Source organism: Staurois parvus, unplaced genomic scaffold, assembly GCF_062004578.1.
Source record: "Staurois parvus isolate SC_StPar_1 unplaced genomic scaffold, SC_StPar_1.0 ptg000003l, whole genome shotgun sequence".
NCBI classification, from domain to species: Eukaryota; Metazoa; Chordata; class Amphibia; order Anura; family Ranidae; genus Staurois; species Staurois parvus.
This window is the reverse complement of record NW_028317799.1, coordinates 1,701,905-1,727,485: the sequence shown is the minus strand read 5'-3', so window position 1 is coordinate 1,727,485 and position 25,581 is coordinate 1,701,905. Positions and strand designations below refer to the sequence as shown.

Genomic DNA, 25,581 nt, shown 5'->3' with positions numbered 1-25,581 from the left:
AGGGGTTGAATAATTGTGGCAATGAAGAAACCACATAAGAACCATTTACTACTGTATTACATAAACAATTGATGTCATTTTAGTTGCATTTGGGTAGTTACAACGTCCTTGTAGGATTTGATTCTGAATACAATTCCAAATGTACACTATAGTCCCTAAACCCCTTTACAGCATTGGGGGTTGAATAATTTTGGCCACAACTGTATATTCGTTACTAAGTCATGAAATGCATTTTTTTGAGCTCCAAAAGGTTTTACCCCCTTCATGACCAGGGCATTTTTTTTGCTATCTAGCACTGCGCTACTGGCTAATGCGCGGTCATGCAACACTGTATCCAAATGGAATTTATATAATTTTTTTCACACAAATAGAGCTTTCTTTTGGTGGTATTTGATCACCACCAAGTTTTTTCTTTATTATATAAATTTTAAAAAAAATATTGAAAATTTTGAAAAAAGAATATTTTTTACTTTCTGCTGTTAAACATATCCAATAAAAACATTTTAAAAAATCATATGTACAATCTATTTGCATTTAGTAAATCAACCCCCTATACTGGTAATGGCGGTGATCAGCAACTTATAGTGGGACTGTGATAGTGTTGAAGGCAATCTGACACTAACTGACACTGACATCAATAGTGACACTAGTACAGTGATCAGTGCTAATACTGTCCACTGTACTAATGACAGTATGAGGGTCTCTAATTGGTCAGATGAGGCCAACTTACAAAGCTCCCTTTTCACTTTTATGCATTACCCACAATTGTCTGTTTCCCTTTTTGTAGCCGGCTAAAGCCAGAATGAGTTTTTCAAGAAAATTTCATAAGCCAGCCGTAGCACAATAGAACGGGCTTTGCCAAAGTGATATAGAACAGTTCCTTGGTATGCTGACTCCTTAAGAGTTCCCTTCACTGGAACTAGGGGGCCAAGCCCAACCCTGAAAAACAACCCCACACCATAATCCCCCCTCCACCAAACTTTACACTTGGCACAATGCAGTCAGGCAAGTACCGTTCTCCTGGCAATCGCCAAACCCAGACACGTCCATCGGATTGCCAGACAGAGAAGCGTGATTGGTCACTCCAGAGAACACGTCTCCTCTGCTCTAGAGTCCAGTGGCGGCGTGCTTTACACCATGGCATCTGACGCTCTGCTTTGCACTTGGTGACGTAAAGCTTGGATGCAGCTGCTCGGCCATGGAAACCCATTCCATGAAGCTCTCTATACACTGTTGTTGTGCTAATCTGAAGGCCACACCAAGTTTGGCGGTCTTTAGCTATTGACTCTGCAGACAGTTGGTGACTTCTGCGCACTGTGCGCTTCAGCATGCGCTGACCCCGCTCTGTCATTTTACGTGGCCTACCACTTGGTGGCTGAGTTGCTGTTGTTCCCAGTGGCTTCCACTCTGTTATAATCCCACTAACAGTTGAGCGTGGAATATTTAGTAGCCAGGAAATGTCATGGATGGACTTATTGCACAGGTGACAACCTATCACGGGACCACACTTGGAGTCACTGAGCTCCTGAGAGCGACCCATTCTTTCACAAATGTTTGTAGAAGCAGTCTGCATGCCTAGGGGCTTGATTGTATACACCTGTGTCCATGGAGGGGATTGGAACACCTGAATCCAATGATTTGGAAGGCAGAGCCAATACTTTTGGCAATACAGTGTATAAATACACAGAATATACAGTATATATATTTTTTTATTTTTTTTTTTTGTTTGTTTGTTGATTGTATCTGAGATTCAGCTTTAACAGCAAAGTATATGTACTCATTACACTTTGTTTAAAAAAATATTAACATGGCTTAAAATTTATTCCAATTCTCCCAAACCGAACTTCTCTTCCCGCAACAAATTATAATAATTGTAAGCATTTGCCGGTCTGACAAATTACATAATCAAATAAAAACAAGTCAATTAGGAAAAATCCAACATATTGAAAAATAATAAAACTAATAAAGCACAACAAATTAATTCAAGCCAACAGGGCGACAGAGAGCGGCAAACATATTCAACAAATGCGAATGGCGTTAGTCTATCTCAGCCGATAGTTGCGACCGCAATCGTTGAAATTCAACACAGCTGTTTCTACATAAGAATAAATAAATAAGGAAAACTATAAATGAATTAGTTTGAGGAAAGTAATCAAACAAATTCAACAGAACCTGGCGGCACCTGGTCTTATGTACAGTGTGCATAATTTTCTGAATCAATGTTTACTTGTTGTCGAGGTAAAATAATTGCAGCCAGATGTATTGTGCAAATTGAATTTGGTTTAAACATCTGGGCTTAGTTGAGTCAACATGATAAGACTAAATAGCAATAAAGCAAACCGGCAACTTGAAAGTGAGATGTTATATTAAAAAAACAAAAACAAAAAAACAAAAACAAAAAAACAAAAACACAAGAGCGAGGGAAGGGGTTCTTTTAAAGAACATTTTGCAATATAGTGTTAACTTCTTGCAGATCCAGGTAACCATAGCTATTCAGTGTATACATATATTTTATATAAATATATATATTATTTATTTATTTATCGAGTTTATATAGCGCCAAAGGGTTTGCTCAGCGCTGTACAATAGAGGGGGGGACAATACATGAAACAGAACAGTAACATCAAACAGTACACAAGGGGTAACAGGGCCCTACTCTTTCGAGCTTACAATCTAGGAGGGAGGGGGTAGAGGCACAGGAGGAAACGGCTGTGGGGGATGGAGTGGTAGGAGGAGGGAAGGGCAGCGGCTGTTAGGTGAGGGTGGGGTAGGCTTCCCTGAAGAGGTGGGTTTTCAGGGAGCGCCTGAAGGTGAGGAGGGAAGGTGACAGTCTGATGGATTGGGGTAGTGAGTTCCAGAGGATGGGGGAGGACCTGGAGAAGTCTTGCAGTCGTGCGTGGGAGGAGGAGACCAGGGAGCAAGATAGAAGGAGGTCCTGTGAAGAGCGAAGGGTACGGGTAGGGTGATACCTGGGAATCAGGTCGGTGAGGTAGTTAGGGGCAGTGTTGTGAATGGCCTTATAGGTCAGGGTGAGCAATTTGAATTTAATGCGTTGGGCAATAGGGAGCCCGTGGAGGGAGAGGCAGAGGGGGGTGGCAGAGGTGGAGCGGCTGGTGAGGTGGATGAGTCTGGCCGCTGAGTTCAGGATGGTCTGAAGCGGGGAGAGCCTGCACTGGGGTAGGCCGGTGAGGAGGGAGTTGCAGTAGTCAAGGCGTGAGATAATCAGGGAGTGTACGAGTGGTTTAGTGGTGTCTGGGGTAAGGAAGGAGCGTATCTTGGCGATGTTACGGAGGTGGAGCCTGCATGTGTTTGTGAGTGATTTGATATGAGGTTGAAAGGAAAGGTTTGAGTCCAGAATGACGCCAAGGACCTTGGCTTGCTGGGCGGGATTGATGGTGGTGTTGTTGGTAGTAATGGAAAGGATGGGGGGGGGGGCGCGGGCTTGGGGGAAGACGAGAAGCTCGGTTTTGGAGAGGTTGAGCTTGAGGAAATAGTATAATATATATTATATATATATATATTATATAAATATATATTATAAATATATATATATAATATAAATATATATATATATATATATATATATATATATATATATATATATATATATATAAATATATATATATATAGATACATGTGTGTGTGTGTGTGTAATTATTTAATGTTACATACAGTGTATCATATTGTAAAAGTATCAGATATTATATTTTAAAGAATAAATATCATGGACTGTAAATAATTACTGCAAATCTGTAGGAAAAAAATATGTGCTCCATGAACAAAACAAGTCTTTTCAAGAGTTTAAAAAAAAGTTCAGAACCTTGCCAGAAATTTCATGTTTTCTCAACATTTGTATATCATTTTACCAGTTACAGTGGGAATTTTAACTACATCCTAACATTATCTAAAAATATATATATATTATAAGTATGACTTTTTTTATTATTTTTTTTTAAATGCCTTTAATATCACTTTAGGCCAGGGGCGGACTGACCATTTGGAAACTCGGGCACTGCCTGAGGGCCTGGGGTCAGTAGGGGGCCCCATGAGATGCCCCTGGTACCTTTTTCATAGGCTTTTTTGAGTTTGGGCAAGGACACAGGGGCCCCATCATCCCCTATTGCCCGGGGGCCCCATGAATTGTCAGTCCGCCCCTGTTTTAAGCTGACCATAACCTAGTAAAATGAAACTTTTCAAACAAAATTCTAAGAAGGTTCATTCAGTTTTTTTTAATCATTAGTGGGGATCAAATCGATTATTAATTTTTACCACAATTACAAGAAAATTCAAAGGGGCAGAACAGAAAGTTTTTTCTCGAATAAATACAGTGTATGTTGCTTTCACTCTAGAAAGTTCATTTATTCCAACTTCAAATGTTAAAAGCAAACCTTTTTGAAGTACTTTCAAATGAAATTCATCATTTGAGAATTTTTGTAGGAATGTTTGTACGATTGGTTGTTAAAAATCTACTAGTGTATGGCCAGCATTTGGCCTCATTCGTACTGGCATTGTCAAATCTGTGTTTTTATTCATGTAGAGGACATATCTAAACGCATATAAATGTTACTGATTTTTCAATGGTGCCGTTCACAATATGAATGTGTCTGCAGTTAGTTTTGCTATCTTTAGAGAAAATAAAATTCTGTCTTTCCAAGATCCGATTAGAAAGTCATGGCTAATGATATGTAAACACATAAGGGGTGAACCTGCTCTCACCTGTGATAAGCACAGGGCGCCAGTGGAGGACCTGCCAATTCTGGTGTTCAATGGCAAATGCCAATTGAGCTCTACGGTGCTGGGCAGTGAGCACAGGGCCCACTAGAGGACGTCGGGCCCTCAGGCCACCCTCATGAAGTCGGTTTCTGATTGTTTGGTCAGAGACATTCCCACCAGTGGCCTGCTGGAGGTCATTTGGCAGTGCTCATCCTGTCCTCCTTGCACAAAGGATCAGATACCGGTCCTGCTGATGGGTTAAGGACCTTCTACGGCCCGGTCCAGCTCTCTTAGAGTAAATGCCTGTCTCCTGGAATCTCCTCCATGCTCTTGAGACTGTGCTGGGAGACACAGCAAACCTTCTGGCAATGGCACGTATTGATGTGCCATCCTGGAGGAGTTGGACTGCCTGTACAACCTCTGTAGGGTCCAGGTATCGCCTCATGCTACCAGTAGTGACACTGACCCTAGCCAAATGCAAAACTAATGAAGAACAGTCAGGAAAGATGAGTAGGGAAAAAATGTCAGTAGCCTGCACCTGTAAAACCATTCCTGTTTTGGGGGTCGTCTCATTGTTGCCCATCTAGTGCACCTGTTGTTAATTTCATTAACACCAAATCAGCTAAACTGATTAATAACCCCCTCTGCTACTTAACTGACCAGATCAATATCCCAGGAGTTTCATTGGTTTGATGCTATGCTCTGATTAAAAAGTGTTTCTTTAATTTTTTTGAGCAGTGTATAATCTGTTGCTTCATATGTTGCTAGGTTTTTCAGTTTTTTTAGCTTTTCCATCAGCTTTTCTTTCTTTTATTATTATTATTATTATTCATTTTTTGTTAGGGTAATAGGTTAGAGTTAAAGTTAAAGTTAGGGTAGCTTAGGGTTAGAATTAGGGGTTGGGGTTAAAGTTAGCCTTAGGGGTTAGGGTTTGGGGCATGATTTGATTTTTTTTTTTTGTCTTCTTATTTATTTATTATTCTGTTTGTTAGGGTTAGAGTGTTAATACTACTACTAATAATAATAATAATAATAATAATAATAAAAATAATTTAATAAAAAATGTAAAACAAATATACAAATAAATAAAAAATAATCATAAATAATAAACAACACATATAATGAATATAATAAATTAATACTATGTAATAATAAATCAATAATAATTAACCCCCTAAACACCCTTAAATACTACTAATAATAAACACCCTGACCCAAACACAAAATACATTATTATTATTATTATTATGCTATTTTTTGTTCTGGTTTGGGGTTTTTTTCATATTTTTTTAGGTTAGAGGGTTAAAGTTATGTTTTTTTTATTACTTATTTATTATTACATATTTTTAATCTTATTTGTGTATTTATTTATTTTATTTTACATTTATTTATTCATATATTATTACTATTTTTCTTTTGTAAATTTTTTCATCTGAGCAGAAAATTGTGCAAAGAATGTGTGATAAAGCGTGCAAAAAACACGCAAATTGCATGTTTCTATTAATTTCTATGGGAATAAAGACATGCCAAAAACACGCAAGCCTGCCCAATTTGAGCTACAAAAAAAGCTCCAGAACTTGTTTGAGCTCCAAGTGTCTGGCTTCAGGCAACTTGGAGTGGAGATGTGAACCACTGAGAATAATTGTTTTTTTTCTCCTCAAGCATTTTGGAGCTTGGAGCTACAAAGCACTCAGGTGTGAATGGAGCCTTAGTCAGGAACCGACATTACTTTAGTTAGCAGAAGAGCCTTTGCAATATATATTTATTGAAACTCAAAAGTCAACCAGTGGAACAAATACACAATTGGAGATAGAAATTAAATCATGGAATTTTTTGTTTGGCAGAATTTAACATTTTGACGCATAGATCAAACAACAGCCAAAAACACTTGTATTGACTCTCAAAAACACGTCTTTTGATTCTCTTGTGGCATCAAGTCTGTGACCTGTTCTTGAGTTTCCTCAAGTTTTAAAATTTTTACATTAGAGTCAGTCTACTCTAAAGTGATATTTTTGTTATAGCTAGAGCCTGGTGATTGTGTGACAACAAGAGACTTTGTCCATCTATGTTACAATGAGGAGGGTGAAGAGCCGGTCTTGGGCGCTTCACTCTCTGAGTTGGCTGGGGAGCAGACCAGGGGATTGGTGGATTAGGTGAGGAGCTGGGAATCAAGTCGCAGCTAATGAACCTTTTTTGGCGAGTGGTTTCTGTTGATCCTGGAGGTTGGAGGCTGGTTTACATCCTTATCTGGAGTGGGGGAAGTCCATGTAAAATCCGGTGATTGGAGGCTTATTGACTTGGTCTAGGATCCCAAAAAAACCCTAAAAAGGCGTTTTTTTCACCAATATCTGGTGAGTGCAGTATGTTATTTGAGCTCTAATACGGTGTCAACACGGGTCAAAGGCTCTTTGGAGAAGGACTTTTTCAATTCTATTTTTCACCTTATTAATTTGGAGTGGGACTTATTTATTTGATTTAATTTATAATATTTTTATATTATTTAGGTTTTTTTGGTATAAATTTTTGCACTGAATATTGATTTTATTTTTATTTGCGCTGTTTTGATGTTTTATATTGTATTTTTTTGGTGTTTACACTAACGAGCAGCAGCATTTATTTAGTAATTAGTTCACGTTTTGGCGCTGGTGATCTTTTGTATATATTCCTGGTTTCATATATGTCTAGGATGCTTCAAACAGCAAGACTGCCCTACCATAAATCCAGACTTTCTTGTCCTCCTGGGAGATTTGAGGTTTCCTGTCCACCTTTGTGTGTCCCAACTCCTCCAGTTACCATTTCCATAATATAAAATAAATAAATCGAGCAGGAATGGTGAGAACAGAGGTGAGCACAGCAGGTGTACAGACCTTGGATATCAGGCAAGAGATCTCACCCATAGTGTTCCCGAGAGGTAGAAGAACCTGTTTGAGGTTTACCTTTCTAGCGTCTGCCAAAAACAAAATCATCAAGTCTGGGTGAACAGACCCTTTAATTGGCATTGAGAAGAAGGTAGGCTGGCCATACGTTATACAATTTTCTGTCCAATTTCTGCTCAATTTTCTTTAGATTTACCTTCAACTGTGTAGTGCCTAATTGGATACAATTGGAAGTGTTGTTTAGGTTTGACCTCAAATTATATGGTTTTTGGTAAATCCAAAGCAAAAATCTCAAGAAAACTGTATAATGTATGGCCAGCCTTAGGTTGATGCTCATTACAGGAAATCCAGTTTCTGCCATCTGTTTTATGACCGACCATAAAGCTACTAAAATGGCTGATGCACGCACGCTACCTTGCTGGCTGCAGGCTGTTCACTCTCAAACTTCCCTTCCAGGTACCCAATGAAGTATGGTTGCGTGGTAGGAACTGCTGGATGGACTATACTTGTCACAGAGCCCAGCTGGTCATTTGAGCTCCATAAACATAAACGGACTTCCATTAAACTTAATTAACTGCAAATTGGAGCTCTTTTATCGGGCACTGTGTCATTCTGTTGGCGCATAATATCTGCCTAAAGCACCATAGTGCTTGACAAGTGAACTCTATAGCTGCTGAACCGTCGGACTAAGCTTTACCCTTGTAATTATCCATAGCGGCACAACTGTCTTTGTTGAGTAGACACCGATGTCCACAACTCGGGGGAAAAATGGTTATGTAGGTCGTTATAGGTTTAATGTAATTACTTGCTAGGAAATTATGTACTGTTCAGGGTTATATGGAGCATGAGGTATTAAACGTTTCAGGAGGAGCTGTGATTATTGCAAAAAGCCTATTTGCATCGGGTTGTATAACTCGACCTATTAATAGGGCTATAAAGCAAAAATCGGTCGCATGAAGAAGGAAAGGAGAAGAACATGGGATCTGCTGAGAAACAAGAGTCTCGGTTTGATTAGTGAAGAGGAGGCCAATGTTACTGCTGCTGCCATGAAGACCAGGGGAATAGAGACTGCAGAAAATACCCTTCTGTATATGAGGCCTGTTATTTACTTACAGATGCCAGGAGAAGCCATATTAGTTTTTAAAGTGTAGTGCTCACCCCCTAAAGGGCCTGCTGTTTTGGTCCCAAGGTTTTGCTCTAGTAGCCAGGCACACAGTCTCAGTCACTCCTCCGGCTCAATGATCAGTCTAGGGTAGGGGTGGGCAACTGTGGCCCTCCAGCTGTTATAGAACTACAAGTGCCATGAGGCATTGCAAAACTGACAGTTACAAGCATGACTCCCAAAGGCAGAGGCATGATGGGACTTGTAGTTCACCAACAGCTGGATGCCACAGTTGCCCACCCCAGGTCTAGGGGTATTCTTTTGATGCTTTATTGAACAAACCTGAATTGGATGGGTGCAGGATAACTGTGGGTTACTCCAGCAACATTAGGTAGTAACTTGAGGACACCTATCTTCCTCCTAAATATTCTAAGCATAGTCCTTGCCGCAGCACATAATGGGCAGAGCTACACAGGGACAACTGGAAAATATTTCCACCATTCAGTACAAGCTGACGCTGTTGCAAGAGGGATAGCAACAGCACACGTTCACTGGGATCTCACACACTGTACTGTACTCACTAATATCCTTGGATAGTTGGATGCCTCCTTCCAAAATCTACCAGAAACATCAGATCACATTCCAAAAATATGTCCCTCAGTTAGCTCCAGTTCAGAAAGATAGTCCCCCCAGCAGGGGCGGACTGACCATTTGGAAACTTGGGCACTTCCCGAGGGCCCGGGGTCAGTAGGGGGCCCCATGAAATGCCACTGGTACCTTTTTCATAGGCTTTTTTGAGTTTGGGCAAGGACACAGGGGCCCCATGATCCCCTATTGCCTGGGGGCCCCATGAGTTGTCAGTCCACCCCTGCCCTCCAGCTAGTATAGCTGGAACCTTGGTGAGCAGTAGAAAGGCACAGCTGGACTGCCTAGAAGGGCAGTAGACATTTAGGCTGGGATCTCCTCCTCCTGGACAAGAACACCCTGCTATAAGCTTCAGACTATTTATTCTAACTGCAAACCACCATCTAGGTATCCTCCCCTAGAGATAGGCCAGGATCACATAAATATACATACTGTAAATTTGACTTTTCCAGGGCACTACGTTCCAGAACCATCGAGAAAACAGGGGGAAGCAGCCAAGCCCACAGACTATGACACTCAGGACAGAGTAATCAAAGGCAGCTTTACAGGAGAGCTAATAACTAAACTTACCTAATCTAGCACCTATCTTGGAGGGTGCTACAAAAGCTAATCACATTTTGTTTATTTGGTTTACATAGAGTGGGAAGAATTTCCATTTCTGTTCATGACCCCATTGGTGAGGTTCGTCTTCTTCTCCTACACTTGTGACAGCAAGACAAGAAATGCGGGTATATGGTTGTCTTCAGGTCAGGAGGGCACAGACAGCTCTAAAAACATTGTCAGGCACAGGGGCGGACTGACAACTCATGGGGCCCCCGGGCAATAGGGGATCATGGGGCCCCTATGTCCTCGCCCACACCCAAAAAAGACTATGAAAAAGCCAATGAAAGGTACCAGGGGCATCTCATGGGGCCCCCTACTGACCCCGGGCCCTCGGGCAGTGCCCGAGTGCTCGAATGGTCAGTCCGCCCCTGGTCAGGCACCACCCAGTTCTCCTTACTACATGGTGGAATAGGCAAAAAAAACATGGATGTACTTCCCCGGAGAAAGATGTTTCAAGTCATTTTAACACAGAAACTCTCCATTGCTAGTTGTATCCAGAAATGGAACTTTACTATTCTTACTAGGTAGCATCATTGACCTCATACGTTACACTCCATCTTCTCACATGTTCCTGAAAAGATGTTGCTGTTAAAGATACCTCCCAGCTTTGTTAAATAGGAAAGAGGGACAAAAGCCCTGGCTGCATTTATACGAACCATGAAGATTCACGCACAAAAATTATTGGCCCAACCCAAATTTTTTTTTTTTGTGTCCCTACTTTTCCTTTGTATTGGCCTTTTAAAATACCAAATAGAATTATTTAAAATTTAGATAAAAGGTTTAGCGCAGTAAAAAAAATTTACAGAGACATCACATCCAGCTTAAAAGACAGACAACTGAGCAAGGAAAGGGAAAGAGGGACATTCTCTCCAAATGAGGGCCAGTTTAACGGTATTGTCTCTTCTTCTACCAACATGCTCTTTGTTAACGCATGAACACAACAGCACAGCTGATGGCAACTTGCGCTGCTCCTCCTTCTTCCAGTTTGAGGTTTGATATACCGGTATTGCAAAGAGGCTGTTGAATGTTCCTGATAGGAGCCTGAGATGATGAGGTTGATCTCTCTTGTATCTCCAACCCAAGCCCCACTGAGAGTGAAAAAAGACGGTGCTAAAGGACAAGAGGTCATAGTAGAGCTTGCCGCTGGAGATGCAGGCTTGGTAGAACTGGTTTTGGGTCAGAAACAGAAGCTCTGCAGGACGGACCAACCAGAGTTAAGAAGGAATGCCACATGCACCACAAGTTCAGGAAGCATGGATTGTCAGTGCTCCCAACAGGCTTGTTGCAGAAACCCACTGTGATGGCTGAAGCAGGTGCAGATGACTGCCAGGTTAGGCACTCGGTAGTAACGTAGAGCTGAAACAGAAACAGGAGCATGGTTATACAAGTAGCCGAGGTCAGCAGAAAGGTACACAAGCATAGTCAGGATCCAAATCTTAAGCAGAGCCCAAGTCAGTAAAGGGTAAACAGCAGCAAGGGCAAACTCAGAGTCAAAGACAAGCCGGATCAGTAATGGAGGACACACACAGGACACTAGCAGGACATGGAAAATAGCTGAACACCAGTCAGCACTGAACCTGGATAAGAGCATCCTTTAAATAGGCCATCTGGCACCAACAAAGACTGTGGGTGGTCCAACATCTGTGTACATTCCTGGTCACAGTTTTATGAGCAATACCAGACACATGAGCATGTCCCTTAGCCAGTCTTCGTACAGAAATTCTCTGACAGGCTGCTACCAAATTATTCTGGTCATATATGGATCTTTTTTTTAATCAGCCAGTCATTTTTTTTTTTAAGCAAACGGATTCCTCCATTCACACAGTTAAGGTGTTAAAAAGAATTCCTCCCTGGGGTAGTATTGTATTCTGACTGTGGTGCTGCAGCCAAACACGGATTTTTCAACAGGTCCCATTTAAGAGGAGTCAACGGTGGCATCATAGAAGGAGAAAATTTTACATTTTGCCCAAAAGTCCTCAATGGCCACCAAGGTCCAGGAGACCAACTATAAACTTCTCACTCGATATGATACCGGGTATCCACCAAGCTCCATCACATCTCGCCTCAGTTCTCTAGTGCCTGCTGGCACTGTGGATCAGATAGTAGCACCTTTATCCACATTTTCTGGCAATGCCTGAAGCTCCAGTCATTCTGGCAAGGGGTAACTGATATAATCAAACAACTTACTGCCATGGACCTGCAAGGCCTGTGGCCTGCCTCCTACACCTGTCCGGAAGACCCACAAGGAATATAAGGCCTGCATCCCACTCCGCTGGAAGGGAGTTCTACCCCCACATTCTCTCTCCTCTCACTCTATCTCCAAGGTGAATGAACTTAGGGACATGGAGGACCTCACAGCCACCTTGTGTAATAAAGAAGAGACCTTCCGTGACACTTGGCATCCTTGGCAATATTTTGACTTTACAGATGCCTATCTGAATGAACTTACTCCTCTCCAGTGAGGTTCACTCCTTTTGACCCTTTTCACACTCCCCAGGAGAGGATGCATGACCACTGTGCTTTCATCTGCTTACCCCCCACCTTTCTTCCTTCCTTCTACCTCTTCCCCCTTCTTTCTCCCTCCATTCTCTACCCATCTGCCATTGCTTCTGTGGGCTCTATTCCCAGTCCCTTCCTTAACATCAGGCTGTTCCTGTATAGAGGGTCGACAACATTCCCCTTGCGGTTTTATAGCCTACAGCTTATTGGTAAGCAGGGGTGGACTCACCATTTGGAAACTCGGGCACTGCCCGAGGGCCTGGGGTCAGTAGGGGGCCCCATGAGATGCCCCTGGTACCTTTTTCATAGGCTTTTTTGAGTTTGGGCAAGGAAACAGGGGCCCCATGATCCCCTATTGCCCGGGGGCCCCATGAGTTGTCAGTCCACCCCTGTTGGTAAGCTTCTACCTACTTTAGTGATTGCCCTAACCTCTTATACCTCAAGGTAATTTCTAAATACTAACTATATATGACTTGTCCATGATGATTTTTTACTGGCTATTACAATTTTTATCTCACTTTTTGCACAATATAGCACTTTCTGGCAATGTTATTCAGAGTACTTCCTAAGATGGTATTCGGTTTGCCTTCTTTGTGCATGATATTTGTGCAAAACACCAAAAAAAGAGGAGCTGATCACTAAACTGACTCCTCTCAAAGAGGAATAACCCCACGTGGATCGCAATTCGGTCAATGGCTGCTGAACAGGGACGGACTGACAACTCATGGGGCCCCTGGGCAATAGGGGATCATGGGGCCCCTGTGCCCTTGCCCAAACTCAAAAAAGCCTATGAAAAAGGTACCAGGGGCATCTCATTGGGCCCCCTACTGACCCTGGGCCCTCGGGCAGTGCCCGAGTTTCCAAATGGTCAGTCCGCCCCTGCTGCTGAACTAACCAAATTTCTATCCTCTACTATGAGGGCTCTCAAAATTTGTAGCATTAGGACAACAGAATATCGGGGTGCCGTGACGTGGCTCTGTGGCTTACGTATGTATTTGCAAATGTGTGCTAACTAAACCCACATTGTTAGACAGGTTAATTTGGTTGTTGGCTAGCTGGCTGGCAAGTTGAACTGGGTATTTTCTTTTCTTTTTTTGATACTTCCTAAGATAGTATTCTGTTTGCCTTGTTTGTGCGTGATATTTGTGCAAAATACCAAAAAAAGAGGAGCTGATCACTAGGCTGACTCCTCTCAAAGAGGAATAACCCCACGTGGATCACAATTGGGTCAGTGACTGCTGAACCAGACAAATTTCTATCCATTTATGGCCAGCTTTATTAAGCTACTTTCTATACACTGCTTGCATTTAACAAATGCTTTCAACAATGTGTTAATAAATACAAAGCTGCAGTAATGTATGTCTCTTATAACTGTCTAGACTTTAGCTTTAAAAAAAAAAAAAAAAATCTAGGTTTTATAGTGTTATGGTCTGCTCTTCGCTGACACCGCCGGTGGCACAAATTCACGTCATCTTGCTTTTTGTTGCTGCCATTTGCCCTAAGCACTGCAATTGAAGCCCCGCTGGTTTGGGTTACTTTTCTCTTCTTCACCTTCAGAAGTGCACCACTTTTAAAACATACTCAGTGCCATTTCTGTTCTTTGCATCTTAAAAAGAACTAAGAGGCGTATTTGGGATATTTTCAGCACACTGTATGATTTGCTTTTATACTCAGAAAGTAGATAGAACAAAAAAAATGTGATAAAGTGGGAGCTCAAAGAAGTTTGTCAGACGATTTGTAAGAAATGGAAGGATACAATACAATCTGCCCTATTCTGGGTTGCACACCTCCTGACCCGCTGACACTCTTCTCCGTAGTTCTGTATTAAATACAACCTTCCCCAGCACTCAGCCCTGTTTGCCAGGAAAAGAAACCCAATTAAAACCTGTTTCTAATATTTTAATAAAATCAGAGATCTCAGTTGGCACTCGTTTGGGAATATATGAGACAGACACATGCAGGATCAAAGTAGCTCTGTACAGTGTGTTCACTGATCTAATCCATAGAAGCCCCCATGCTAGGGATACATAAAGTATTGAAGAAAATGAGAGCAAGCTAACCTAGAGGTCAACCTCATAGCTTCCTTAAAGTGTATCTAAAGACAAAACCTTTTTATTTTAAGTTTTGGGTATAGTAGGTAATTGTTAAATTCCTGTCCATGTATCTATTTCTTTCTGTGTCCCATTGGGGAGATTTTACATTTCCTGATCCAGGGACAGAGCAGATATTATTTTATTATTTATTTTATTTCAGGTACTTATATAGCGCCATCAATTTATGCAGCGCTATACATACAGTTACTGTAGGTCCGTATATATTTGGACACAGGCACAATTTTAGTTTTTTCAGGTATTTACCAACACATATTCAAGCTATAATTATATAATGGATATGGGCTGAAAGTGCACACTCTCAGGTTTAATTTAAGGGTATGTACATCCAAACTGGAGGAAGGGTTTAGAAATTACAGCTCTTAAGAGTAGCCATCCCCCCCCCCTTTTTTCAAGGGACCAAAAGTAATTGGACAAATGAATATAATCATAAATAAAATGTTTATTTTTGATATTTTGTTGAGAATCCTTTTCACTGCCTGAAGTCTGGAACCCGCAAGCTGGCTCCAGACTCACTGGGGCTCAGTATTATTGTGCTGGATGCTGGACAGGTAGGTACTCCTAAAATTTTTCTTTTCTCTGTGAACTATAGTTAGAGGCTCCCTCAGTTAGGTGTCAGGCCCAAAACATGTTGGCTATAAACCTTTGATCAAACGCTGCATAATCTGATAAGATGTTGGCACCCTGTAGCAATCTCACAGGTTCTGAGTGTCTACACAAGGGGAGACAATTACAGGTAAATAACATGCATACTATGGATCAAATACAGTACATACAGTATGTAATCATATGGAAAGATTTTTGTTGAACTGAAAAGGTGACAAGGTCTCTTTAACAGACGTCAAAAATGTGAAACCAACCTAATTGATTATCTTTTTCACCTACCACTCTGATGTCCTGTAGGGGAAAAGATTTAATAACTAATAAATGTTCTCTGATTGTTCCAGATGCATTCATTAAGACTACTAAGCCAAAACCAACCATCGCAGATCTTTTCCAGCATGAGTGACAACTATAGACCGGTCCAGCCCCTCAACAACCGCTGCATCCGAACCAATATCAACTTTAGTTTACAAGGGAGAGACTGTCCAAACAACAGAGCACAGAAAGTACAGTATAAAGGTAAGATTCATTAGCACAAGGATATAACTGATGACGTATTGCAAATACAGGGACCAGCAAAAACAATTATACTTATTACCTAATATTAGTAAGTTGCATTCAACTGGGCTTGTTCTATAATGTTGAAGATGTTTCCCACCTAGAGATGGTGTTGGGTGTCCTCTGATCTCTAACTTGACCTCTGAACTCTCACTTTTTTTGTGCTCCAATGAGCTGCCAGTCAGGTAATTCCTTGGTCATACCTGGGCAAGAGTAAAAGTTTGGGTTAGAGTTGAGTTTGGAGGACACCCAAGGTCATTTCTATTTCCAGCTTATCCAAGTGGCTCTCTCAAATGACTATACCTTGGAGGACACCCAAGCTCGTTTCTATTTCCAACTTATCCAAGTGGCCTTCTCCAATGATTATAGCTTGGAGGACACCCAAGCTCATTTCTATTTCCAACTTATCCAAGTGGCCTTCTCCAATGATTATAGCTTGGAGGACACCCAAGCTCATTTCTATTTCCAACTTATCCAAGTGGCCTTCTCCAATGATTATAGCTTGGAGGACACCCAAGCTCGTTTCTATTTCCAACTTATCCAAGTGGCCTTCTCCAATGATTATAGCTTGGAGGACACCCAAGCTCGTTTCTATTTCCAACTTATCCAAGTGGCTTTCTCCAATGACTATAGGGCAAATTGTGATTATCCAAAGACATGATGAGAAGCTTGTAAAACCATCTTGTTCTATTTACCTAAACCAGCTACAATGGTGCCATGAAGTCTGGAACATGTGTTGCTTGATTTACATGTCTGTATGAATCATTGGCAATTTGCTAGGATAGTTGTTAAAATGACATTATATGTGGAAGATGGTTCCACAGATGGTTTTGAAGGCCCCACCCATAAGATGGTTGATCCAGTTTTGACATAGATGGCCTTTTTCATGCCTCCTGTGAACCAGTTGTCCTCTGTATATGTGTTGCCACAAGATCCTGTTGTATTCTCTACAATTATTATAAATGTATATAGATATGTTCCTGTGTAGCACCCTCCTAGGTACGTGCTAGGGTTAGATAGATATTATTAGTTGTTTTTGATAGGTAAATTTAGTTGTCACTCTACAGGCAGAGTGGCTGTAAATATTTGTTAGGAAAAGGCGTAGTTAGCTCACTGTACTTGGTGAGCTGTGATCATTTAGTTATGTCTGCTCTGTGTGCTCAGCTGCTGCCAGTCTTCCTAGCTTCCTCTGTACCCAGGAAACTTTAGAAGTATCTGGATGATAGGTGTGGAGTTATGCAGATGACAGCATAAATATTGATACAGCCTTAGCCTATCCCAGAGAGAGGGGCTCTAAGGCATGCTGGGTAATTGTATATATTCAGTGAGCACACAGGGCTCTGGGTTCTTTCCTGTTCAGGACAGATCCAGCCTGGGAGAGGGCACAATGCCCTCCTAGGCAACTTATTCCATGCAGCTTCAGGTGGGGGACCTAAGGGACTGCATGCTGAGACCTGGGTTCTGCTATGCTTACTGAGGGGGCTGTCTGCCAAAGATCTGGCCTGGTATCACGGAGGAAGGCATCCAGTGGTTCTTGGGCCTTGTGGGTACAGACATCCCTAAAGGATCTTAGAGATTGTGTGCTGTTTAACACCCTCTGGTGCTAGGAAGTCTAGCTACGGGTCTAGCAAAGGGAACTCCGGCTAGTGTTCTGAAGAGCTTTATCCCTCCGACTTACTTCTTAAAGGGACACTGCTCCTGGGCTGTAAAGAACTTACTACTACTACCACCATGACCTGAAGCTGAAGTCCACTGTTTGATTCAAGCAAGGGCTCCAACAGAGTTTATCCTGAAGATTAGATAAAGTCCTCAAAATGTATATAGTTCCTGTTTCTGGAGTATCCCACTCAACTCCCTCATCCCTATCCAAGTTCTCGGAAAATAAAAACAACACCCCTAGACTGGTTAGTAGTGAAACGAGTGAATGAGCCTATGTACCTGGCTGCAGGGCAAAGTATTTGGGTAAGACCTGGACCTGGACCTGGACAGTATTCCTGTGGCTCCTACAGGAGTAGTGCTACACCTGTGCTGTGTACCCCCTTCTGTTTTGATATTAGACTAGACCTTGGATAGATATTCCCGGCCTCTCCTTGGTCAGGATTATAATCTGTTTTACCTTTGAAGGAAGTTTCAAGATAGGAATGTATTTAAGCCTACAAGCTAAGCTGTAAAAAACAACACTGGATCCTACTTCTGGGTCATCTTGTTGCCATACTGTCCATATAGACAGGGTCTGAGGAGGTATGTCTTCTTTATAAAGCGACAAATGAGACAGTGCATCAAGTCCAAAATGGGACATTCGCTGTGCTCAAAAAAATGTTAATTCGCCTTAGACGTTGAATCCTGCAAAAGTGTGCCCTCCTAGGCTTAGTTATCTATTGTGAGGTTGTGGTCCGATCAGGGTCGGACTGACCATTTGGAAACTCGGGCACTGCCTGAGGGCCCGGGGTCAGTAGGGGGCCCCATGAGATGCCCCTTGTACCTTTTTCATAGGCTTTTTTGAGTTTGGGCAAGGACACAGGGGCCCCATGATCCCCTATTGCCCGGGGGCCCTATGAGTTGTCAGTCCGCCCCTGGGTCCGATGTACAGGTCTTTGTACTCTTTACCACACTGAACTACATATACTATCTATGTTACTTTGCTTGTCCTTGGACAATCAAAATATGGCCTGTCCTGTACACACGATGAGAATATCGGACGAACGATCGTCTGGTTTTTTTTTTGCATGCTAGTCTCATATCAAAAGTGAAGAGGTTACTAAAAAGTAAAAAAAAATTTTGTACGACAGAATAAAAATTCGAAAGTGATGTAGTATATTGTATTTGTATTGTACTTAATCCAAAAAATTCTTGATTCTTGATCAATTCTTGAATTGATCCGATACTGCATCTGTCCCCCACCACCACTGCATTGAGAAATGAGCAATCAAACACTGCTGATCGCTCAGTTCTCCCCCTCCGCTCTGAGCAGAGAGCTGTGACTGTCAGTCTCCATCTCTCTGCTCTGCTCCTCCAGCTCTCACTGGACCGCTGGGCTGTGGAGGGGGAGGGAACGGCTGGCTCAGGCTCTCAGCAGCTCGCTCAGAGGCTGAGCCAGCTTTTGGTCCAGGAATCTTTTCAGAGTCTGGACCAGCTGAGTGATGTTGAAAACGGGTCACAGGAGTGCAGAATGAACTGCACTCCTATGATCCGCAGGCGAAGTACAGCCAAAAATGTTTTGCCCATACTTCTTTAATATTCAAGTCAAAATAAACATATCTGCAAAAAATGCAGAAACAGCTCTGGCAGTAAAATGGTTAAAAAAAGGGCCAGAGATACTCTTTTGACTATATATCAAAACACTTGCTGACCGCAATACGTATATATACGTTAGCAAGTGGTATCTTTTTTTCAGGCGACAGTCGGATTTCTGATTAATCGCTTTCCAGCCACCCTACAGTAGAACCACTGCTACAGGGCTGCGCAAAATCACTTATATATACACGTGATTTGCATTTCCAGGTAGGGGGCACACGCCGCCATTGGTGGCTAGGAATGCCAATCACCAGGTCCCGGCCGGAGATTCCCCGCCGTGTAAGGCTGACAGGGGAGAGGCCTGTGTGTAAACAACACAGGTCTCTCTCCTGCCAGCAAGGACATGCTGCTTTGTATTTCTCTGCACAGCCTGTCTCCCTAGTAAAACACACACAGCACATAATGTAAAACAGTACACAGTTAACCCTTTGACCCCCCCAGATGTTAACCCTTTCCTGCCCCGTGTCATTAGTACAGTGTCAGTGCTTTTATTAGCACTGATGACTGTATTGGTGTCACTGGGGATGTCAGTGGTCAGTTCCCACCCAGTGTCAGAAGTGTCAGAATGCCCGCCACAGTCCCGCAGTCCTTTTATAAGTCACTGAACACTGCCATTACTAGTGACACCAATCCAGTTCCCCCCCAGTGTCAGAATGCCCGTCGCAGTCCCATTATAAGTCGCTGATTGCTGCCATTACTAGTGAAAAAAAATATCCCAGTATATATAGCACCATGTGTAAACGCTACAACTTTCACGTAAACCAATTCATTTACATGTATTGGGATTTATTTTTTTTAGCAAAGACATGGAGCAGAATAAATTTTGGCCTAAATGTATACAGAAATTTTATTTTTTTATTTTTTTTTACTGGATGTTTTGTAGCAAAAAGTCAAAAATCATTTTTTTTTTCAAAATTGTAGGTCTTTTTTTGTTTATAGCGCAAAAAATTAAAAAAACGCAGAGGCGATCAAGTACCACCGAAGGAAAGATCTATTTGTGGGGAAAAAAGAACCTAAATTTAATTTATGTACAGAGTTGCATGAGCGCGCAATTGTCAGTTAAAGTAACGGAGCACCGTATCGCAAAAAATGGCCTGGTCAGGAAGGGGGGTAAATCCTCTGGAGGGCAAGTGGTTAAAGTGGTCCAAGCAGCTCATTAGACACTGGATTGCTTTCAGTAGTGGTCAGTCGCCAGCAGGGGCGGACTGACAACTCATGGGGCCCCCGGGCAATATGGGATCATGGTGCCCGTGTCCTTGCCCAAACTCAAAAAAGCCTATGAAAAAGGTACCAGGGGCATCTCATGGGGCCCCCTACTGACCCCGGGCCCTCGGGTAGTGCCCGAGTTTCCAAATGGTCAGTCCGCCCCTGGTCGCCGGTGTTTCTTGGGCTTACCATTTCAACTAGCGTGCCCAACAAACAATCCGACGGCGAGGCCAGCTGGTCACAGAGCCGATGAAAGACTATCATTTCTAATCGCTTCTATGGCCTTGGGAGACCGAAGCGTCATAAATACTTCGCTTCCGGTCCTGGGTGGATGTAAACAATTTTTTTTTTTTTTTAAAAGCAAAAGATTAAAACATTTTTTACTTTTTATCTTTTGCTTTTAAAAGGTAAAAGGAGAGATTTGGGGTCTATTTTCTATTTTCTATTTACATTCCTTGTAATAGGAATAAAAATTATAAAAAAAAAATAGGCACAGTGTAAAAATAAAAAATACAATATATAAAAAAAAAAAAAATGTAAGCGCCCCTATCCTTCCATGCTCGCGCGCAGAAGTGAATGCAGTCATTATTATTATTATACAGTATTTATAAAGCGCCAATGGTTCGCTCAGCGCTGTACATTACAAAGGGGGACAGAACATGTGACAGAACAATACCAATACAATGCAAAACATGAGCGGATTGAGGGCCCTGCTCTTTCGAGCTTACAATCGAGGAGGTACCCACGCACGCGAGGTATCGCCACGAACGTTAGAGCAAGAGCAATAATTCTAGTGCTAGACTTCCTCTGTAACTCTAAACAACTCTAACTTGCCATTCCACGAGTGTACAGAAATTTAAAGCATGACATGTTAGGTATCTATTAACTCGCCGTAACATAATCTTTAATGAAAAAAACACACTATATACTCCAATTTTTTTGTGAAATATGAAAGTGTATTTCTTTCTAAAAAAAAAATTGTGTTTAAAAAAACCTGCACAAATACTGTGCGACATAAAAAATTGCAACAGTCGCCATTTCCTTCTTTAAAAAAAATATATAATGTTTAGGGGTTATAAGTAATTTTTTAGCAAAAAATACGGATTTATGCAGGCCATAGACGGGTCGAAAATCGGCCGATTTTTCTTAAAAAAAAACGAAAAATCGGTCGTTCAAGTGGCCGACGTTACCAGCAACGGTAAAAAAAAAAAAAAAAAAAAAATCGGATGATTTTCATCCTGTCTACAGCCGGCAAAAAGTGTCCCTGCAGAGAGCTCCACTATTTCTTTGACAGTTCCTTGACATTTATAGCGGTTGCAACAATGTATCTATTTGTATCCATTTAGGATACAGATGTTTTTATTCGGAAACAAATAGATACAATGTTGCAACCGCTATAAATGTCAAGGAACTGTCAAAGAAAAAGCGGAGCTCTCTGCAGGGACACTTTTTGCGGACTGGAATTCTTCTTCTTCTTCCTCTTCCTCTTCTTCTCTTCCCCTTTTCCTTCTTCATCCTCTTCCTCTTCTCCTTCTTCATCCTCTCCTTCTTCATCCTCTCCTTCTTCATCCTCTCCTTCATCCTCTCCTTCTTCATCCTCTCCTTCTTCATCCTCTCCTTCTTCATCCTCTCCTTCTTCATCCTCTCCTTCTTCATCCTCTCCTTCTTCATCCTCTTCTTTTTTCTTCTTCTTTTTGTCTTCCTCTTGCAGGTCACGGCTCATGCGCAGATTTTTTTTTATCGGTAACAGATCGTCCGATTTGCCCATCATTGCCGCGAAAATCGGCCGATCAGCAAAATTGGCCGATTTTATTCCAACTTTACCGATAAAAAAAATCTGCCAAAATACCGAAAAACGGCCGAACATTTAGCCCACTAACAATCCGAAAATCGTCCGATTTTATTTTCGGCCGAAAAATTGGCCGATTTTTGACCCATCTATGGCCTGCATTAAACTACCAGAAAACGCTTGGTCTTCAAATGGATAGTTACAGTCGGCGTAATGTACTAAGCATGTTTCAATAATGCTACTGTAACCCTGCTTATTAATAGCTTACTTTGCCCGCTTCCCATTTGTGCTGATATGATAAGAGCGCTTGTTTTGTGGCAGGTTGCGTGCGTCCAGGGAATGGGGTCATGTTGAACCATTGCCATTACACTTTTATTAGTGCGGAGGGCTATAGATATAATGTGTTTTGGTTCCTTGTCAGACAATACTACAAGGCTCAGCGAATGTAAATCTCCGAGGCTTAGGAAGGAACATAATGAAGCAAAAGCTTTTCTTCCGTTCCCCTTCCATGCCAATCTCATTTATGCTTGACGGAAAAAAAAAAAAACAACTGGGAATCTGTGTATTAGCATCATGAATGCGTTTCCTCTTTTAGCAGTTATGACAAGTGCTCGCTGTGCGTGTTTTAGAATTCTGAATATTCAACTACTTAAAAATAACATTTAAAAGTTACTTTAACAATCTAGCTTAAGTTGGCTATATACTAGTAGAATTTTGTTCAGAATTTTTCATTTTAGAAAGTTCATTCGATTTTTTTTTTTTTTTTTAACTATTTGCCCTCCTGAGGATTTCCCCCCTTCCTGATCAGGCCATTTTTTTTGCCTTATGGCGCTGCGGTATTTTAACTGACAATTGCGCGATCGTGCAATGCTGCACCCAAATGAAATTTACGTCCTTTTTGCACCACAAATAGTGCTTTCTTTCGGTGGTATTTGATTGCCTTTGTGTTTATTTTTTTGTGCTATAAGCAAAAAAAGACACAATTTTGAGAAAAAAACAATATTTTTGACTTTTTGCTATTAAACCAGTAAAACAATTTGTCCAATAAAAAAGTTTTAAAAATCAAATTTCATCATAAATTTGGGCCAAAATGTATTCTGCTCCGTGTCTTTGCTAAAAAAAAATCCCAATACGTGTAAATGAATTGGTTTACATGAAAGTTATACCGTCTGCAAATGGTGCTATATATACTGGGATGTTTTTTTTCACTATTAATGGCAGCAATCAGCGACTTATAATGGGACTGCGACGGGCATTCTGACACTGGGGGAACTGGCTTGGTGTCACTGACATCCCCAGTGACATCAATACAGTGATCAGTGCTAATGAAAAGCACGGACACTGTACTAATGGCACTAGGCAGGAAGGGGTTAACATCTGGGGCAATCAAAGGGTTAACTGTGTGCTGTTTTACTATGTGTGCTGTGTATTTATTTTCCACTGTAAGCACACTGCTTTGTATGGCTCTGCATATAGAAAGTGCAGGGTCTGGAGGAGGACCAGAGGACAAGTGGAGTCAGTTACCAGAGTCTGCTGAATGCTGAGACCAGGAGAGGCAGAGATGAGGGGGGTGTTGCAGCTGCACTGAGTGGTGCAGGATTTAGAATGGAACTCTACATTTCATATTGGAACTGGCAGGTGGAACAGCTTCTATAAATGTATGTCATCTGAGTATTTATCTGTTTACCTGGCAGTCAGCTTCAAAAGCTACTAATAGATGAAGAAGCTTGGGTTGATGCGAAGCAGTTTCCAAAGATGCCGATCAATATTGACCAATGTGCTGTTCATCTTATAATTTATGGCTCCATTTAAGCTGCGTAAAACAAGAGAATATAAATCATGATTGACCTTGTCATTTGTATTTCCTCCTAGTGAATGAATGGCTTCTAAAGTGAACCTATTAGTCAACCCACCGAGAAGAGTCGCCAAGTCGCCCGTCGGCCTGGATTGACATAATTTGCACCAAGCTCCATCCACGTCCTTGGACATGTACTTCATTAACAGCACCCATTATGTGCAGTTTGGCGGCAAAAAAGAAAAAAAAAGAAAAAAAGAAAAAAAAAAAAAAGAAAGAAAAGCAAAACTTAATAAACGTTTTAAAACGTCCATAAAACCTCAAGGGACGAGGCAAACTCGCTACGGTTTCTGACAATTTACAACCAACGCAGGCGAAGACTTAACTGCCTTTGTACATACAGATGGCTTTCTTTCTATTTAAAAAAAAAAAAAAAACATTTGCTTCGGACACTTTAGAAGTGGATCCATAACCTCATTCCACGAATTTTGGGAGTCCCCTTGACCTGCTTTATCATAACCGCATATGGAATATAAAAAAAAAAAAAAAAGAGAGAGAGACGCGAGAGCGGATGTGAACGAAAAAGAAAAGACTGTTTCTAGGCTACATTTGTTCGGTTTACTTCCTAACGAGACGACGAGTGATTATATGTATAATATATATATTATTATTAAAGAGTATAAAGACATAAAATTATTTATTTCCTCTTCAATAGCTCCCTAAAAAAAAAAGAAGACAAAAAAATTTTGTTATTCAGCTAAAATTGTCATTGTTTTTTTTTCTGTTAGCTTTTTTTTATGATTATTATTTTATGCTGCATTTTAGTCATTTTTATGTTCTACACAGCTGTCTCCACCATCCGTAATCCCATCCAATGCCTCTACTTTCTCAAGTTTTTGTTTCCGAAAATTGCACAGAGAATCTGGCTGCAGCTCCAGGAGGAATCCAGTTTTTTTTTTCGACTGAGCTGTTTTATTCCCTTTTTTGTTTTCCATTTCATTTCAGAATAAGTAAAGGTTGTCACCCTTTTCTAAGACTACTCATTAATTGTGTTTGATTACTGTCAGCATCTTAATAAATGTTATTAAAGATCTTGTAATAATTAGAATGGTTTTATTATATGGGAATCCAGAAAACTTGCCATAAGCTATGCCATTAGTGTATGTCTGAGGAAAATTAAAAAAAAAAAACAATTTAGGACATTTTTGCAATAAATTCACATTTTCCCATGTTTTATCCCTTTAAAATATTGGCCCTGCCAAAAATCCAGTGAGCTCCTAACTTCCTGTGTACAATCGGCCGTTCTCTAATTACATCACTCCCACTGGTGTATTTAACTTTTGTGCTGCCCTAGGCAACACCAAAATTGGCCCCCCAACACCCCCCCCCCCCCCCGTCTGCAGAAAGAGCCTGACACCAATCAACACCCCCCCCCCCCCCCCTTTGCAGAGAGAGCTCCTCATTGGCCAAACTGCCCCTTTCCTCCCCATCCTAGAGAGCTTTCCACTACTACTGCCCCCCATACACTGCCCCCCCCCTAGTCAAGAGAAAAAAAGACACTCACCTTCCCATCCCTGGGAACGCATACACCATCAAGCATCCCACAGCCTCTTTCAGATCCCACCTGGTCCCCACGCCGCATGTGTCCCTTCTTCCTTCCCTTCTTCCAGGGGGTGGTGCTGCCCCCCTAAAAAATTACATCCTAGGCAAATGCCTTGTTTGCCTTGTGGTAAATACACCCCTGATCACTGCACAAAAGACACTTTATTCCAGGTCTGTTGTCTCTG

The 25,581-nt window shown here is 41.5% G+C and overlaps 1 protein-coding gene across 2 annotated transcripts in view; it reads left to right on the top strand.

Annotated features, from left to right (window-relative positions):
* Positions 1 to 24,896, top strand: part of CA10 (carbonic anhydrase 10 (inactive)) — a 308,288-nt gene extending 283,392 nt beyond the window's left edge. For both annotated transcript variants that reach the window (XM_089671805.1, XM_089671887.1), the window contains 2 exons: positions 15,497 to 15,671; positions 23,872 to 24,896. In XM_089671805.1, coding sequence (XP_089527931.1) covers positions 15,497 to 15,671; positions 23,872 to 23,894 — 198 coding nt within the window. In that variant the 3' untranslated portion in view covers positions 23,895 to 24,896. The remainder of the gene's footprint in view (positions 1 to 15,496; positions 15,672 to 23,871) is intronic.
* The last annotated feature ends 685 nt before the right edge of the window (positions 24,897 to 25,581 follow it).